We start from the raw sequence: 17,995 nt of genomic DNA on the forward strand, positions 1-17,995 counted from the left end.
TCTACTGATTTTGAGTGCATATCCAACGCCATAGAAATGGGTGATAGGTCGGAAAGGGACCATATCGAAATATTTACTGAATATGCCAATTTACCCTTTATTGAAATGGCTTTATTGTGTTCTTTAAAAAATAAAATAAAATAAAATAAATAGCAACAAATATATTTATATATGTATACGTATGTATCCGGCACGTATATATATTTCCATTTGACCATTGATCAATATGCTCTTCACCTTCAATAAAAGGCACCCACAGGTCTCCCATCCGGGCCATCCCCCCATCTTCCCCCCACTTTGAGGGTGCCTTGCGGAAGCAGGCCCATATAAAGCCCGTGGAAGCCACTGCCGTGGCACACCAGCGATACCAGCGACGGCGATGCGCCACAGGGAGTTTTCGCCTGACGTCCATGGCAGCTTGTTGCCATCATTATCGTGCGAACTATCAACACAATCAACATCGTGGGAAATGTTCGCGAAAGCAAAGGATAGATATCACTGACCAAGAACGGACCATGTGGTTCGTCGGATGTATAAAGGCGCATTTTCAAGGGAACGACATGAAAGCTCTTTCTTGCGATGATTAGGATGACGACGGTTGCAACAGACAAGATATGGTAGTCTTGGGGTGGACAGCAACCTTACCTGAGACGAATGGGAACCTTTTTTACTGTCCTTTTTTTTCTGTCTTGCTTTCCATTGTAGGCGATCTATCCTGCGCTGCCTGAGCTTCGTTGCAATGCAACGATAAAAATGTGCTACAAGCTTCCCCAGCGATGCCGTTGACTGCTGACTGTTGAACATTTCAATGACGGCCATCTTTTACCGCAGGGTGGGTGGCATCGCGAGGAAAACGAGCAGTCTAATTGACCAATTCACGAGTCAATTCACTGTTGCTGGCATGACCCATTGATTCATTTCGTAGGCACATCACAGCTGGTCTTATTTCTGTTATGAAGACAGGTCAGTGGTTGTTGCTCTATGGTGAATCAAAGAAACTCGATGACAGCAGCTGGTCTGAGGAGCATACTGCTCCCTGGCAGACTCAGGTTCTCGGTTTTGGGACTTTGCTCTCCCTTTTTGAGATGGCGCTGACCTGAAGTTCTCTCGCAACATTCTGCCATTCCGCCTCGCATTTTTCGCTTGGCACATACCTAATGCATGTGAGGCGCATCCATCCATTTCTGCATGTTTGTTTCAACGAACGCAAGTAACCATGTTCGTAAGAGCCCCTTTGATGCAGCTCGCGGTTCATTCAACTCCGCAGCAATCAATTGGAAATTAGGAATTGCTTGTCTTCTCAATCCCCATGAAAGATATCAAGCTAGGCCCTAGGTTCCCGCAAGGTCCTGAAACTCGTCGAGGCTGTTACTAGAATTCTCTTTGGCGGAAGTCCCAGGATCCTGTCGAAGAATAGCAATTTATATAAACTATTGAAGAAACGGATGTTCAAGACTGTGGTAGACAACGGATATTGGGAACACCGTTCATTTGGCAGCGTGGAACATGAAGTAGGTCAGCTCTATGGGCCTAAGCCTTGGGTAGTGTGGGAAAACCCGAGTCGGCATGTTGAGCTCTAATAATTGGCTACGTAAGTTAATCAAACATTAGTATCATGATATAAGATGATAGAAGGGACTAGCGGGCAAGTTATGATTGACAATATTGTTTCATCTAAAGTAAACATCAACAACAGAGCACGGTCGATATGCTGGGCCCAGCTGAGTCCCAATAGGTAACCGTCTGATTGTAATATCCTAGGACTATTAGAAGTTCAAGATCCTTTGAAAGGTAGTGAGCGAGGTTTAGATGGGAGGAGGTTGATCAACCTCCTCCCGTTAACTAGCCGGCTGACAACGCTAGGCCTATTCCAGGCCAGCCATATCGGAGCCGGAACATCAGAAACTCCAGCTCACCCAGCAACCATCGCGACTGACAACATACTTGGATATCAACATCCACCCTCTCTATAACTATAGATCTTTCGCACCGACATCCTTCTTTTACTATTTTCTCACCTCCCCCGTTCTCTCTCCTCTTCCATTTCACCAGCAGCCATGGGTTCCGATCCACAATACGCCAAATACCCCAACCTCTCCCTCGCCCAAGACATCTTTAACCTCTCCAACCCGGCATGTTCCCAAACACACCAACAGGCCTCGCTGAAGAGGCTGCAATCTGCCATTTCACAACATCATATGGCCCCTCTATACCGGCATCTGGCCCACCCAGTCGACGGCATCCTGAACACTACGGGCGAAGGCACCACCTCCCAGCACACAATCCCCGCAGGCAGTAAAGGCGGCGTAGTCGCGTCGAATCTCCTGTCTGGCAGGAAAGTGTCGCAGAATCTTACCCTGCCGTGGGACGAGAAGCTGTACGATTCGTTGGTAGATGAGAATAAGAAGGAGCTGGATGCTTTGCAAAAGGAGGAAGACGATGCTGCTGAGGCTGCGGGTGATACTGAGGTTCAAGCTGCTCGAGGCAAACGAGCGGAGTTCTGGGCCCGGGTTGGCGATAGGGTAAGATTTTATTTATTTTCCTTCTCTTCAGGTTTTATTGTTCATTTCCATTTTAATTTTTGTTCTAACAGTAATCTTCAACGCATATAGGACAAGGCAGTTGCTGCTTACGAAGCAGTGTTAGAGAAAACCGGAATTCTAGGCACGAAGATCGACTTGATTCTGGCAATTATTCGGATCGGACTGTTTTTTGGTGATAAGGCGTTTGTCAAAAAGCAGGTGGAGAGAGCAAGTGCGTTGGTCGAGAGTGGCGGGGACTGGGATCGAAGAAATCGCCTAAAGGCCTACAAGGGACTTCACCTCCTTACAGTCCGCTCTTATAACCTGGCCGCACCTCTTCTTCTCGACAGCTTGTCCACATTCACCAGCTACGAATTATGCAGCTACTCGTCCCTTGTTGTCTACTCTGTCCTCGCTGGCTCCCTTGCCTTGAAGCGCCTCGACTTTAAAGCAAAAGTCGTCGATGCGCCTGAAATCAAGGCCATTCTCGGTGAAGGAGAAGACAGGCTATCCGCCTTGAGTGGCGCCATTTCGTCAGGACCTGGAGCTGGAGATGAAGAAATGAAGGATGCTGCTACGACCACAACCCCAGGTGTCGCATCAACCGTTGTAAATCTTACCACCCTGGGCGCTGAAAGTGGATTTGCCCCGGAAGAAGAGGCACCAATGGACTTCTCTCCGCTCTCCAACCTCGTCAGCAGTTTGTACAATGGCATTTATCGTTCGTTCTTCCTGGCACTGGCGGCCGTTGAGGATAATTTTCTGAGCCAGGACCGTTATCTCTATGAGCACCGCGCGTGGTTTGTGCGCGAGATGCGGTTACGCGGATATCAGCAACTACTGCAGAGTTATCGTGTTGTCGGACTTAGTAGCATGGCCAACGATTTTGGCGTCACTGTTGATTTCCTTGATAGGTACGTATCGATCGTCTCTCCTTCCCCCGCTCATTTAACAATAATAACTCGGGCTAACCATCGTTCGTTTCAAACAGGGATCTTGCCAAATTCATCGCCGGCGACCGGATAGCATGCACGATCGACCGTGTCAACAACATCATTGAGACCAACCGGCCCGACGACAAGAATAAGCAGTATGCCGATGTAGTGAAGCAAGGAGATGCATTGATTACAAAGCTGCAGAAATACGGGCAGGCGGTGAGGATGCGGGGGAGCGAACGGGGTTGATATGCTGGGCTAGGAATAGTAGGGTATGGATGGGTTTTGATGTATGATGAATGGTAGGTAGGGATTGGCGGGAATACCGTAGACGGATGGATGAGATAGATGATTTTTAATTTCCAATTAAACTCATATAGCATAGATTTTCTTGCGTTGCAGGGGTCGTTTCTATCGATGCAGTTACTGATTTATGAAATGTGAAGGAGCGCTATTCGATGGCTGTTATCGTCGAAACGGTAAGTACAGGATGTTCTTTTTAACTCGACGATGATATGATATGCGAAAATTACATCGAGATGTCAATGGTAGTTTGTACCTGCTTCGATCCCGTCAACTTTTTTTTATTCGTTCTTCCTTTCCTCTGCGGCCCAATGGTGGTGCTGTGACAAATCGACTTGTCTAGATGATACCCGGGACCAGTGTCTTTTCAACACCGGAAGCTATAGGGAGTATGATGCATTGTTACGTTGGCAGAGGAATGAGCGGTGTACTTGGTGATATTCCACCCAAACTCTTCTGCCGGACATCGGTGATATGACTGGTGCCTGGGTGACTCACCGCCTAGCGGGTATTGGATTCTGCCAACATCACATGATTATGACACGTGATCTACCGCCGTTAAGAACCGTATGGGAAGAACGTAGGGTTATTACACGACCGGATTATGGTTGTTCCACCATTTCAATCGGCGACACGGTCGCTGAGCTGTAAATCATAGTATAATGGTGAATGAATGATGGAATCACTGTAAATAAGTGATAAACTGAAAAAATCAATTATTATATTAGTGATGTTACTGAATTCAATCTATATAATTACTAATTCTTAAAATCATCTCATTCACTGATATCATTCTCTATTGAAAATCACAGACACTTCTATCTAAATTCTCTCAAATCAACTGAATCAAGTTTCTTTCATAGTCTTCATTCTCAGTCATGTTGCTCTCATTAATCACATCACTGAACTTGTGAATTGAGATTTACAGATTAGTCATGATCTGAGAGACACTGTTATCAGTCATCTGATATTTGAGAGTTAAGATTTCAGAGTGATCAGATACTAGGCATTTAAAAGTCTATACAATTATTAATCTCTGAATAAATCTGAGAATCATTTCATCAACTCTAGCTTACTGTTTCAGTGATTATTTCATAAGTCTGAAGACTCAGAACACTTATCAGAGTCAGAAGATTAAAGAAGAAGAAGAGAGAAGAATTAACAGCAGTGATAGAGAAGCTGATAAGAGTTGCAGAGAGAAGAAGAGAATTATCACTATTAATAGATTTCTTATCACTGCTGCTCTTATCAACTGTATTACTGAGAAGTTTAACAATTATTTCAAATTAGTTTATTATTTCATACATTTCAATGAAAATACACTGCACTTTCTCTCTGACACTGTTAATTAAGTTTATGAGATTCTTTATCACTGCTTTTTAATTCTTATAATGATTATTAACTAATCTCAAGATCTTCTACTGAACAGTAAGCTTTATATTTTTAATATTTAATTTTATCTTTTCAATGACAATTTTCTTCTTCTTTATAGTGATTTTCTTCTTTTTGATCTTCAATTTGACTCTTTCAATATTCAACTTAATCTTCTCAATTTCAAGTTTAACTTTTTTAGCAGAACTGATAGATGTATTCAAGGCTTTCAATATAATAGCTATACTCTTTATTTTTTAGTTTTCTGCTTTCTGTCAGCATGTCTTTGCTTTCTTAATTTACTTGAATAAATTCTTCACTGTCTTCAGCATGGCTGACTTGACTGATTTCTTCATAACTGTTGAGACAGTAAGATAAAACTCATGAATTCAGACTAGGTTTTCAATTTCATCTTTGAATTCATCAGAGTATATCACACAATCTTTCTTTTCATAATTGCAGTTTGAACATGACTTCATACTTTCTTCAACTTTGTCACAAATAGCATTAATATGATGAGGAAAGATATACAAGATATAATATTCGCATATTGTTAACTTATCTGACTGATTGAAAGTTTTCAGCCTGATCACTGTCTCTTTCTCTTGTGCTTTTGCAGCCACTGCATGCATACACTTGAAAGTGTCACTGATCATTTATGCTGCTGTTATTGTTATTGTTGCTGTTATTAATACTGTTATTAATGCTGTTATTAGTGCTGTTGTTAATACTGTTATTAATACTATTGTTAATGCTGTTATTGATACTGATATAATAGTTCATCAATATTCTTACTGTACTGTGCACACACAGTATCTTATATTAGAACTTTTGATTCTTAAAGCTTTCTATTACAACTGACAGAATACTAATCTTACTGAAGATAAGAAAAGGCTGAATGAGCTGAGTGAGCTGATAAATCAATGTTTGCATTATGATATGATTGTGAGAAGAAGAAAGAAAGAAAAGAAAAGAAGAATGATAAGTTGACATTCTCTTTATATGTATTGTTGATTCTTTTGTAATGCTTTCATATTTCAGAAGACTCTCAAACACAATCAATCAACATATCTAGCAGATTTCATTCATATCTTATTTTCAGAATAAATACTTTCTGCGCGGGCTATCATTGAATGAACTACAGCTATTTTGAATATAAAATCATTTCTATTAATCAGAAACAAGTGTTCAATACACTGTCAGAAATATATCTACAGAATTTCAGATAAATAAGAAGATTTTCTGATGCAGTGAAATCAGTGATTCTGCTGCAGTCATAATCATACAAATTTTAGAGAATATAACAATTTTCATCAGCAAATATCAAGACAGGTATATTCTAATTATATATATTAAAGTATATATTAACTAATTTATATATAAAACTCATAGAAAACTAAATATATTGAAATAGAAATAAGTTATGTCAGAACTCTCTGTGTTACTGAACACTCTACATCACAGGCCTGTCTTTTGTCAGAAGTGCATCTGAAAATTTTATCTTTTTTCACACCTTCTTCTGTGCATCTTTCATCATACATCTTTTTTTAACTGTCAGAGTATTCTGAATTGCCTCTGTAAAATCATCTCTGACAATTTATCAATATTCAGAAACATCACTTATAAGATCTCAAAATATCAGAATATCTTGTCATTACAGCATAGCTCCGGTGGAATTTTCATTTGTATCAGCATCATCAAATATTTTGACTTAGATTGTCAGATTTGTATATATCTCTATTTTTCAGAATCAGTTTCTTATTTCTCAGTCTGATGTTTTTCAAACTGATGTTAACTTACATTTCATATATCATTGTTCTCACTCAAAGAATCAATTAAAGTCAATGATTCCCCGCACTCAGTAAAAAACCAAGAAGAACTTTTCAGTGATAAATAAATTACAAAAATAGTCAAAGATTGTCAACTCTTCATAGCAGTTATGCAATTCAATTATCACTGAACTTTCTCTGCTTTTTGTCTTCTTCTGTTGAACATGATTTTATATTAATAAATGATTAGTTAAGTTGATCAGACAAGTTTTGATATCTCACTGAAAAGTTTAGATTTGTCTAAGATTCTCTGCTGAAAGGTCAAGATATCTCATCAGAGGCTTGATATATCTCACTGAAAAGTTGAGATTTTTGCTAAGATCTGAAATACTGAAAATACTTGTCTTCATTTCTTTCAATGTTCTTGACTTCCATGTCTTTATTACATCAAGCATTGTAATTCAGCTTGATGAGAATATGTATGAGGTTTTATTCTTTGTTTTCATCATCTCTGCAACTGTCTTGTCCAGATTGTTCTTTGAGAATGTAAGAAAATACATTTATCTGGTTTCAACACAGAGCTTTTATTCTGTCAGCTGAATTTCCTTCTCATACACTTCTGCATCTGAGTGCTGGATTTGGTGACATCTCTTTGATAGATCACTGAATATTGAGAATGAGTTTGATTTCTTGTCTGTCTGATATTCTTCATTGATATCATTATGTTCATTCTATGATACAGATATATCAATATATGATTTCTTTTGAAATCAGTGATTTGTCTCAGTAAATCTACCAGATGAGAGAGTTCAGAGAGATCTATTAAACTGAGATCTATAATTATGCTTATTTTCAGGATTTTGATAGAATTTTGATAGTATTCTGATAAAATAATCAGCTACTTGCAGGAATATAATAAAGAAAGTATGATTGTTAATATTAAGATAATGTTTGTTGCTGATTGCAGCTCTTATTGATATATCTCTTTTCAGTAATTCAACCTCATCTCTTTATTTTATCAAGATCACTTATTCACTTCATTCATATCTTTTCAACTATGCAACTTTTTTCTACAAATCATATCAGAAAGTAAAATATCATGTCTGTTTAATTGAAATCTGAAACACTATCTGCTATCTGTCTCTAGATAAGAATTCAGAGATGATCAATTGAAATTTCAACATCAGAGCCTCTCTTTCTCAGAAACTGCAAATAAAGATTTTATCAACAGTGATTCAGACAATGATACTCCCAGCAAAGAAGTATTGCTATTTTCAGTAAGTTTATCACTTTTGATGTCTCTATTATTATAAAAACTAACATTCTCTAAAGACAGAGTCATATAATGAGGATGCTGCTGATAATGTTGAGTATATTAAGTAGCTTTTGAAAGCAGCTGCTGAGAAGAATATTTCTGAAAATAATGATCAAGAGAATTCTGATGAGTCAGTTACTGATGATATTGAAATGCCAGCTACTGATGCAATTGCTGTTACTATTACTGATCAATTTGTTGATTCTGATTCAGTAATTAATATACCTCACAAACACAGTAACTTTGAAATGAATTCATTTGTTCTGACAATGAGACTCTGAGCTGAAGAGTCAGATATTTCCTAAAAAAACTACAAATCACTACTGTAAATTCTGTGTTTATTAAAGAATACATCACTGATAAGTCTGCTCTCTGAAGATCTATCAACTTTGAAAAAGCAATGCAGAGCACAATTTCTGATTTTATCAGTCAAGAAAACCTCAATTTCAATAGTATTATCAATGTAAATGTCAACTCTGAGTTCTGCTCAGAAAAATCTCACTGAATTCTTTATGAGATCACTCTACTTTTAAAATCTGATTTCTTTGATATCTGCTCTCCTCAAATTCCCAACTTTTCGGTGACAAATGCATATAGAAATGGAAGAAATTATCAACAATTTCACAGAGTTATGACAATCTCACAGTTGAGAGAGCTCTGTCAAATATTGTTTCAGCAACTTCATATAATATTCATCAACAAATAAACCTCTTTTTCCTTTCAATTTTATTCAGTATCAGTGTGGGAATCTTGAATGCTACTGCAAATCAGAGTTGAATGATATATCTCATATTAAGAGAGTGTGTTTTATCAGACATGATTGCTGATATTCAGACATGAGATCTTATATAATAGTTCTGAAAGTTCAAGAAGCTGTTCACTATACTCTGCAGACTGTATAAAGATTATCATTCTTGAATTCATCATTTAATTCCTTCAAAATAATTGCAATGAAGAATGAGATGAAATATATCTTAATTATTCAAGTTCTCAATCAACTTAATATTCATATGAATACAGTATTTGAATCAGGTTCTGATCTGCTAGTATATGAGAGTCAAGGTCAGTATTTTCTTCACCAGGTCATGAGAATCAAAACTGAAGTTGTTGAGATATGACTATATTGTAAATCTTCACTGATTCAGACTGAGTTGGAAATTGCAGTACATAATTAAGATCTTTTGAAAAGCATATTTTGCTCTGATATATAAGTTATTTCCCTGTCATATCAATTATTTATTGATGAATTTGATTTATATCAGAACATATACTGAAGCTTGATGAATTTTTATATGATTTCTGCACTGAGTGCTGTTGAGTGCTTGAAGTGAAATAATATTTTTACTCTAATCTTTGATTCTCATAATATCAATTTTCTCAACACTGTCACTGTATTATCACATAACTTATCTACATTGAATTGTGAAAGAGTTATGATGAATATCAGTGAAGAAAAGATGAGAGTTATTGCATCTTGTATTGCATTTCTTGAAGATATACTGTAGTAAAATAGCAATGCAGAGATCAAAGAACTAACTGCAAGAAGATCATGCTGAAGCTGCTTTATTAATGATAAAAATCAGCTGAATCTGAACTACAATCTACATAATAACAGCTGATTTCATCATCATATGTAACATCTTCAGTCTAAACTGAATAATCTGCTGAATTTCACACACAGAGAGTAAATGTGTCAAGAGCAGAGTATGACAGTATAGACAGTGTCTCTTTTTCAAATATGTTCAAGTTTGAATTTAATCTTCTTTTTTTCTTCTGATTCATATCATAGTGAGTTCACTGATATATCAGAGATTTCACACTCATTGCTGATCAGTACTGTCTTATCACTGCATGATCAGCTAGAATACTTTCAAATATTGCAGATATTCTCTTTTTCTCATGATTGAAATTATCTACAGTCACTGATCACTCATCTTAAGAAGTATCAGCTTCAAGAACATGCTCAAGCTTCAATCATTATATCTCTTGTCTTGCAGTGTGAGCTTAGAGAGAAATGACTTAGTTCAGTAATCAAGCAGATTATTTCTGCAGCATTTTCAGTATCAAATTAATCATCTATTAATCTTATTATTCAGATATATGCAGTCATTGCAAGGAGTAATAGCCTATTGATATCTCAATCTCTGAGAGAAAATAATTCTGAAGTAGCTCATTAAATTATACTTACAGTCTGCTGACAGCTACAATTTCTTATTGAAGCTGCAGTAAGAGCAGCAGCAACATTTGAATCATTTCAAGCTGATTCAGTTGTTAGTTATCAGTCATTCTCTGCTTCAACAATGAGTACAGTTGCTATACATATCAGTGATTATACTAAAAAAGCAAAGCTTATATAATATATAAAGAATCAGCTGAATATGCATATTAATTTACACTATATTAAGCTGATTAAAGAATACACTGTATCTAACAACTACAATGTTCTGACAGAGAAGAACAAGTATTAAGACTACAAGAATCTAGTGCAGTGAATAAATTATCAGAATATGAAGAAGACACTGCTCTTGCAGAAGAGCTTTCATCATATCTTATAACTAGTATTGAGAGATTCTTTTAACAGATCTGACTTGTGTCTGATGCAGAAGATTCAACAGCTATATACAGTTTGTTCAGCACTGTTCAATAATCTTCTGAGAATGAATGAAGAATCAGATAATGATGATGATTCACTGAACTACTCTATTAAGTTAGAGTTAATAAAAGATTATATTATTCTGAAGATTTTTAGTCATCTATCATCAAGTAAGATGTCAGAGAAAGTCAGTATATAATTTATAAATCTCTTCAAGCTTGAATTGCTTCATTCATTTCTCAATAATCTGTGAGAATTCTATAACACTGATTGAAATAAGCTCTCAGTTTTGAAACTAGATCATCATTCAATTCTTTTCTATAATAAGTTAACATTCTCAGTTCAGTATATCTCTTCAACTAATCAATTAATCAGTTATTAACTTATTAACATATAAATCAGAGAGTGTGTTCACTGAATCTCTCTTATAAAGAGAAATATTCTTCAATATTAGAGAACTGATCTTGATCAGATTACAACTATCTTTGTTCATGAAATGAGAAGAATTAAGCAGATTTTCTTTACACTTATTTCTCTACATCATGTCAGGCAGAATCATCTGCTGAATCTGCTGATTTTACAAGAGAATTCTGATAGTTACACTATTATCAGGCTTTCAGTGATTCAAAAGACAGTATTGTATGACATTTCAATACTGAATACTGATGAAAATGATGATTGTTTAATATATGAATCTCAGACAACAAGATATTTATATTACACTTGAGATATCTCATTTCTTTAGATAGTAATTTGATTTGTATGAAGTAGTTAACTAGTCTAGCTGAATAGTATATAAGTATTGATTTTGCTGACAGGACAGTATATTATGGCTCACAGTATCTCAGTAGTATCTTGATGATGGCATTCACTGATTACATGGTGACTGAGCCGTCCCCTGATGATGTCAAGAAGTCCTGTGCCATTTCAACGCCATCTTGACATTTAATATTCGGCGACGTGTCGCCGAATATAATGGTGGAACATGTGTTACAATCGGCGACACGTGACACGGGTGGAATGGTGGATCCACGGTGTAATCACCGTAAATTAACCCTACGTTCTTCCCCTATGGAAGGCTCCTGTCACCCAAAAAAAACCCAGGCTGGCAACATTTAAATATCCGCGTTTGGGATCAGGGACACAAGGCACCATGGCGTGTCGGCGCATATCTATTACGTCCTCGCTCTCATCCTCTTCGATGCCCCTTCATCCCTCTTCTCCCATCGGTGGCCTCCGTGTTGTGCGATATCGCGCTACAATTTCCCGGCCGAGATCCCGGCTGCTCGGCTTTCTGTCAGGTATGGGAACTTTTTTTCTGTCTGCCCATATCGCTGTCCCCGATATGCCCATTCCGAGAGTATACGCCCCGCAACCCCTCCCTGCACTCCACCACCACCTGCTATTAATTGTGGGAATATGAGAAAGAAGAGAAAAAAGAAAGAAAAAACATCAATGGAAGCGAGAGTGCTATTGGTTCAACTTCCATCTACGGGTTGATCCGATCCTGGTCTTGCTTCCCTGTCTAGTTGCATCCTACAATCCCGATACACTTGGCGGAACCTTGGCTCATCATCTCTTTCATGTCTCGTTGATATTCCAGACTCTCCCCGCTCCTCCACATACTGTCCTCCGCCATCTCTGTCACCATCAACATCTCTCTCCCTCTCACGTCGCAATATGGGCTCGATAGCAAAACTAGACCCGAAAGGTCGCCTCAATGGCAGCAACATTAACCCAAACGTGTTGGCGGCCAAATATGCCGTCCGCGGGGAACTGGCCGTCAAGGCTGAGGAATACCGGGTAAGATTGGCAAATGCCGCTGCCAACGTGGGTGTTGATGATGCACTTCCATTCGACAAGGTCATCTTCGCCAATATCGGAAACCCGCAACAGCTGGACCAGAAACCCATCACGTTCTTCCGCCAAGTCCTCAGCATACTTGAATACCCCGCCTTACTGGACAACGAGGAAGCGTTGAAAACTTCCTTTGGCTATAAACAGGATGTGATTGATAGGGCGAAGAAGCTTCTGAAAGACGTCCACAGCGTAGGCGCTTACAGCCAGAGCCATGGCTCGCCCGCTGTGCGTGAAAGCGTTGCCAAATTTATCGAGCGCCGTGATGGCTTCCCCACGGACCCCGCCCGGATCTATCTCTCTGCTGGTGCATCATCTGGAGTTAACACTTTGCTCCATGTCCTTTGCGCCGGGCCCAAAACAGGCGTCCTCGTTCCCATCCCCCAATACCCGCTCTACACTGCTACCTTGTCAGTATTGAACGCCCAGTGTGTGCCGTACTACCTTGACGAGAGCGACTCGTGGGGCACCAACGTCGACGGTATCCGCGCAGCGCTTGCAAAGGCCCGTGAAGATGGCATCGACGTTCGTGCAATCGTGGTCATCAACCCCGGAAACCCCACGGGCGCTAGTCTAAAACCCGATGCAATCAAGAACGTTATCGATATCGCGGTCGAAGCCAATCTCGTCATCCTCGCAGATGAAGTGTACCAAACAAACGTCTTCAAGGGGGAGTTCACGTCGTTCAAAAAGCGTCTTCGGCAATTGCAACAAGATGCGCCTGGCGAATATGACCATGTTGAACTAGCATCGCTGCATAGTATTTCGAAGGGTATGGTTGGAGAGTGTGGCCATCGGGGCGGTTATTTCGAGCTTGTCGGTTTCCACCCGGATGTGTTAGAGAATATTTATAAATTCATCAGTATCATGCTCTGCGCGCCTGTCATAGGCCAGTGTCTACTAGAAATGATGGTCAACCCCCCCGTTGAGGGCGATCCTAGCTACGAGCTGTATCAGAAGGAATATAATAGCATTCGAGATGGTTTGTATGCTCGTGCGCAGGCACTTTATAAAGCTTTCCAGCAGATGGAAGGGGTTGAATGTCAAGAACCTGAGGTCCGTCCCCTCCCCCCAGATATCTTACTTTATTTTAGCTAACCGGTAATTCTTCTTCACTTTCTTCTAGGGTGCCATGTACCTCTTCCCAACCATAAACTTACCACCCAAGGCCATCGAAGCCGCCAAAGCCGTCAACCGCGAGCCAGACGAGTTTTACGCACTCAAACTCCTGGACGCGACGGGTGTCTGTGTGGTGCCTGGATCTGGCTTCGGGCAGAAGGAAGGCTCCCTCCACTTCCGCACGACGTTCTTGGCGCCTGGGACGGCGTGGACGGATCGGATCGTCAAGTTCCATAAGGAGTTTATGGATGAATATCGATGATTGCATATAGCTATTTTTTGATTTATTGATTATTTATATTATTATGTTTTTGGTTTTTAAGACTGTACCTTGCTTGGGGGCTTAGCATTTGATAGAAGGATATCTCTCCTCAATTATTTATCCTATCTATTTAATTCAATCCCCTCACATTCTGCATACAGCTTATTTATTTATTTCCTTTTTTTATTTCCTTGTTTTTTTTTTTTTTTTTTTTTTTTTTTTTTTTTTTTTTTTTTTTTTTTTTTTTTTTTTTGTGTTGTTCTACACGATATGATGATAGTAGTACCCTATCTCGTAGCTTTTGGATCTTTCTTTCCCCCTCTTGAAATATGTTTATTATTTTTTTATTCATTTATCTTCAAATCATAGAAAATTCTTTTGTTATCTTTTCCATGTCTCTGACGTCCTGTATTATATCATTATTCTTTTTCTATTTTCTTTTTCTTCTCTCTCTCGCCTTTCTAGCTGCTAGTGCGCCATATGGCAAAATTGACGTCCTTCAGGTATATGACTCACGCTTCTAGTCCGGGCCCAATTTCCACCGCACCCCAGGTTTGCCTTGAAAAATATTTTCAAAGGCACGCAACTGAGGAATCGGGGACCTCCGGCCTTCGAAAACCTTTGATGGCTTATGGCTTTTCATTTTTGTCCGCTGAAGCAGTAGCAGGTGTGTATACAGAATCAGCTGCGAATACACTCAAATGCAACAACCTTCGACAAACCTTGACATGATGATAAAAGAGATCTGATTGGTTCAAGGTGTGAGATCGCATGCAAGATACTGCTATATTAACATTCGCGGATATCTGAGCCAATCGTGATTTGATATGGAGTCACCCTCCAGGACTCGCAATGTCGTTCGCCCGCCTGCAGAATAGGGTTTAGCTAAGCTTTTCGCTAGTCAAAGCTTGTCGGGGTATTCCCCACTTTTATTTTGTTACTTTTCATTATTTTTTATAGTTGGTTATTCGCTGACCCGAACCCTCCGCCTGCGGAGAGCGCTTATCATTCACGATACTTTCGGAGTCGGAGTTGAAGGGGGTTTTAAGGTTCATTCATACATTGGACATGTCCTTTTTGATACCTTTCTTCGTCTCTCCCTCTTCCGCTTCCTCCACTTCCTCTGCTTCCTGCACCTACCACACAGTCCCACCTATCCAGGCGGCGCTTCCAGTTGGACCGTTCTTGTTTATCTTCTACTGTTCAAAAGGGATACAGAAAATATACAACAGCTACTGAAAAGATACACTGCGGGCATCTTTTCTTGTCCTGATCACCCCCCTCCAGCACGTACAAGCATCACAGCCAACCTTTAACTATGTCGGGCTATTCCTCTGTCGTAGAAAACACCGCTGCTGTCTCCTCAGCTGAAGATAAATCTCATGGAACTGTCATCCCGACCATCCGAAGTGACCTTGAGCAGGAGACCCCAAAGAGCCGCTGGGAGCGTGTGTGGCCGGTCATAGCCTGTGGCGCAGGTCTTTTTTCTGACGGCTATCTGAATAATGTATGCCAATGATGTGATCCTACCCATTTTCTTCACTGCATTTCACAAAACGCTCCAACCCACGACTGAATACTGGTGGAGCTTGGTATTTCATTTCGCTAACCTATTAAAAAAAAAAACAACAAATTCAGATCATCGGCTCAGTCAACACCATCCTCCGCACCCTCTACCCAATTGCCTACGTCAACTCCCCCGCCGTCAAAAATGTTCCCTCCATTGCCTTCGCTGGCACCGTCGTAGGTCAGCTCCTGTTTGGCTACGTCAGCGATCACTACTCCCGCAAATGGTCTCTGATGGCGTCTACCGTTATCCTCATCGTGTTCGCAGCGCTCTCTGCCGGCTCCTATGGTGCCAACGGCAGACCATCCGGGCTCTTTACTGCGCTGACTATCTATCGCTTCTTCCTTGGTGTGGGTATTGGTGGTGAGTATCCCGCCGGAAGCGTTGCGGCAGCCGAGAGCACAGGTGGACTGAGGGAGGGCCATCGGAACAGGTGGTTTGTGCTGTTTACTAATGTGCAGATTGATCTTGGGTTCGTTCTTGCAGCGTTTGTGCCCATGGTTGTCGTGTTGATTTTTACGGAGAGCCATCTGAGAGCGGCCTGGAGGGTGATGTTGGGGATTGGGGTTATTCCACCTCTGAGTTTGCTGTATTTGCGTCTGAAGTTTCAGGAGCCTGAGGAGTTCAATCGGGAGAGGATGCATAAGTATCCGGTTTGGCTCATTGTTAAGTATGTCTCTTCTCCTTACCTCTTCTGCTTTTGTTTGTATCCCAGTTTTGCTAACCCAAGAGATTTACAGATTTTACTGGATGCGGCTGGTAAGGATTGAATATCTATCTATATACTTGGAACAAAGAGCGTGATATTAACCACAGATACAAAAATTAGTCCATCGTTTCTCTAATATGGTTCATCTATGACTTCTCCATCTACGCCTTCGGCATCTACTCAGCTGCCTGGCTCAAGATTGTTCTCTCCGATTCCGCGCCTCTCTGGCAGTCCTTCGGCTGGAACACCGTTCTCAACCTCTTCTACATTCCCGGTGCGTTTCTCGGCGCGTTCGTCTCCGACTGGGTCGGGCCCCGTAATACACTTGCCCTCGGCGTCTTTCTGCAGGGTGTCGTCGGCTTCATCATGGCCGGCTGCTACCAATATCTCGCGACAGCGAAAAACGTCGGGGCCTTTGTAGTTGTTTATGGGTATGTTATTTTATATTTCTCTCATCATTCCCTTTTTCACGATCTATGACAAACGTTGTATAACAATGCAAAAATAACAGCATCTTCCTCTCCCTCGGCGAGCTCGGACCGGGAGATAACATCGGTCTCATCGCCTCTAAAACCAGCGCCACGGCCGTGCGCGGCCAATACTACGGCATCGCGGCCGCGATAGGCAAAGTCGGCGCCTTCGTGGGCACGTACGTGTTCCCGATTATCCAGGCCCGGGCGCCGAATCCCGTGCGCGCGGGCCAGGACCCGTTCTTCGTCGCGAGCTCGATGTGTGTGGTGTCTGCGTTTATAGCGCTGTTCTTGCTCCCGAATATTGGGCAGGTTGGTATTTCATGTATTTTTGCTTTAGTGTCTGTTGGCATTGTGTGATTAACTGGTTTTAATGTTGGAATACGCGTAGGATACGATCACGATTGAAGACGTGCGCTTCCGTCAATACCTGGAAAAGCATGGTTATGATACGAGCACGATGGGAAGTAAGTCGAAGCAGGAGCAGCAGCAGTTGGAACAGATGCAGACGATTCAGTCGAATGGCCAATCTGGTTGCTAGTGCCACTACTCACTTTGTTTAAGCTTTGGTTTAAGTATATATATTTTCTGCTTCTGTTCCTTACATGTAAACCAAAACGGATTAACCGTGCCATGCTTACTCACTCTCTGTAGTGAGTGCGCCACAGTGTACAGAAAACCACACTGTACAGAAAATATTTTCAATATTTTCATTCTTCATCTTCAAATAATCATCATTAATTATAATCATGTCTAAATCTTCTAATTACACTGAGGAGCAGTTGCAAAGAGCTGTTAATATATATAAAAGCAATTCAAAATTCAAAATCACATCTAGACTGGCCGCCGGGACCATGAATTTCACATTTGGTCTCATTTGGTCTGGTCCTATACATTTCTTGATGTGAATCCCGCTGGGACTAATCATTAAAAAAACATGCAAAGTGACTATATATCAGATTTTAAAATAGAACCATGACTTGAAAAAAATGAGAAAGTGATTTCATTTGATTTCATTTAGTTTCATTCTTGGCATAAAGTTCCTATTTTTAGATATTTTAAGGTTTTTTTTAGACTATTTTTAATTTTTTAAAAAGTAACACTTTTTAATAACACTTAAATAAGATTTAAAGTTATTTAAAGCAATAAAAATAATTTAAATTGAGAAGTGAAAATCATAATCTCATTTGAAAAATATGATAA

The 17,995-nt window shown here is 40.1% G+C and overlaps 4 protein-coding genes across 5 annotated transcripts; 3 read left to right on the forward strand and 1 right to left on the reverse strand.

Annotated features, from left to right (window-relative positions):
- Positions 1-89: 89 nt before the first annotated feature.
- BDCG_17639 lies at positions 90-4,174 on the reverse strand (the record flags this gene model as incomplete). 2 transcript variants are annotated; one of them, XM_045426732.1, is made up of 4 exons in its annotated part: positions 1,662-4,174; positions 1,155-1,587; positions 504-948; positions 90-442 (listed from the first exon to the last, which is right to left on the reverse strand). In XM_045426732.1, the coding sequence occupies exons 3-4, from the start codon at positions 817-819 to the stop codon at positions 240-242; spliced, it is 519 nt and encodes a 172-aa protein (XP_045282294.1). In that variant the 5' UTR covers positions 820-948; positions 1,155-1,587; positions 1,662-4,174. The 2 variants fall into 2 exon arrangements, with proteins under 2 accessions (XP_045282294.1, XP_045282295.1); XM_045426733.1 differs by lacking the exons at positions 1,155-1,587; positions 1,662-4,174 and having other exon boundaries at positions 240-527.
- On the forward strand, positions 2,058-3,706 carry BDCG_07795 (26S proteasome regulatory subunit N7; the record flags this gene model as incomplete). Its single annotated transcript, XM_045423577.1, has 3 exons — positions 2,058-2,522; positions 2,613-3,436; positions 3,514-3,706. The coding sequence occupies 3 exons, from the start codon at positions 2,058-2,060 to the stop codon at positions 3,704-3,706; spliced, it is 1,482 nt and encodes a 493-aa protein (XP_045278950.1).
- An 8,314-nt stretch (positions 4,175-12,488) lies between the features above and the next one.
- Positions 12,489-14,046, forward strand: BDCG_07796 (alanine transaminase; the record flags this gene model as incomplete). Its single annotated transcript, XM_045423578.1, has 2 exons — positions 12,489-13,721; positions 13,792-14,046. 2 exons carry the CDS (start codon positions 12,489-12,491, stop codon positions 14,044-14,046), a joined length of 1,488 nt encoding a protein of 495 aa, XP_045278951.1.
- A 207-nt stretch (positions 14,047-14,253) lies between these two features.
- Positions 14,254-17,680, forward strand: BDCG_07797 (MFS phospholipid transporter Git1). Its single transcript, XM_045423579.1, has 6 exons — positions 14,254-15,553; positions 15,685-16,283; positions 16,354-16,372; positions 16,443-16,753; positions 16,834-17,104; positions 17,184-17,680. The coding sequence occupies exons 1-6, from the start codon at positions 15,365-15,367 to the stop codon at positions 17,331-17,333; spliced, it is 1,539 nt and encodes a 512-aa protein (XP_045278952.1). The 5' UTR covers positions 14,254-15,364; the 3' UTR covers positions 17,334-17,680.
- The last annotated feature ends 315 nt before the right edge of the window (positions 17,681-17,995 follow it).

The sequence above is a fragment of the Blastomyces dermatitidis genome, assembly GCF_000003525.1.
Source record: "Blastomyces dermatitidis ER-3 genomic scaffold supercont1.9, whole genome shotgun sequence".
NCBI lineage: Eukaryota > Fungi > Ascomycota > Eurotiomycetes > Onygenales > Ajellomycetaceae > Blastomyces > Blastomyces dermatitidis.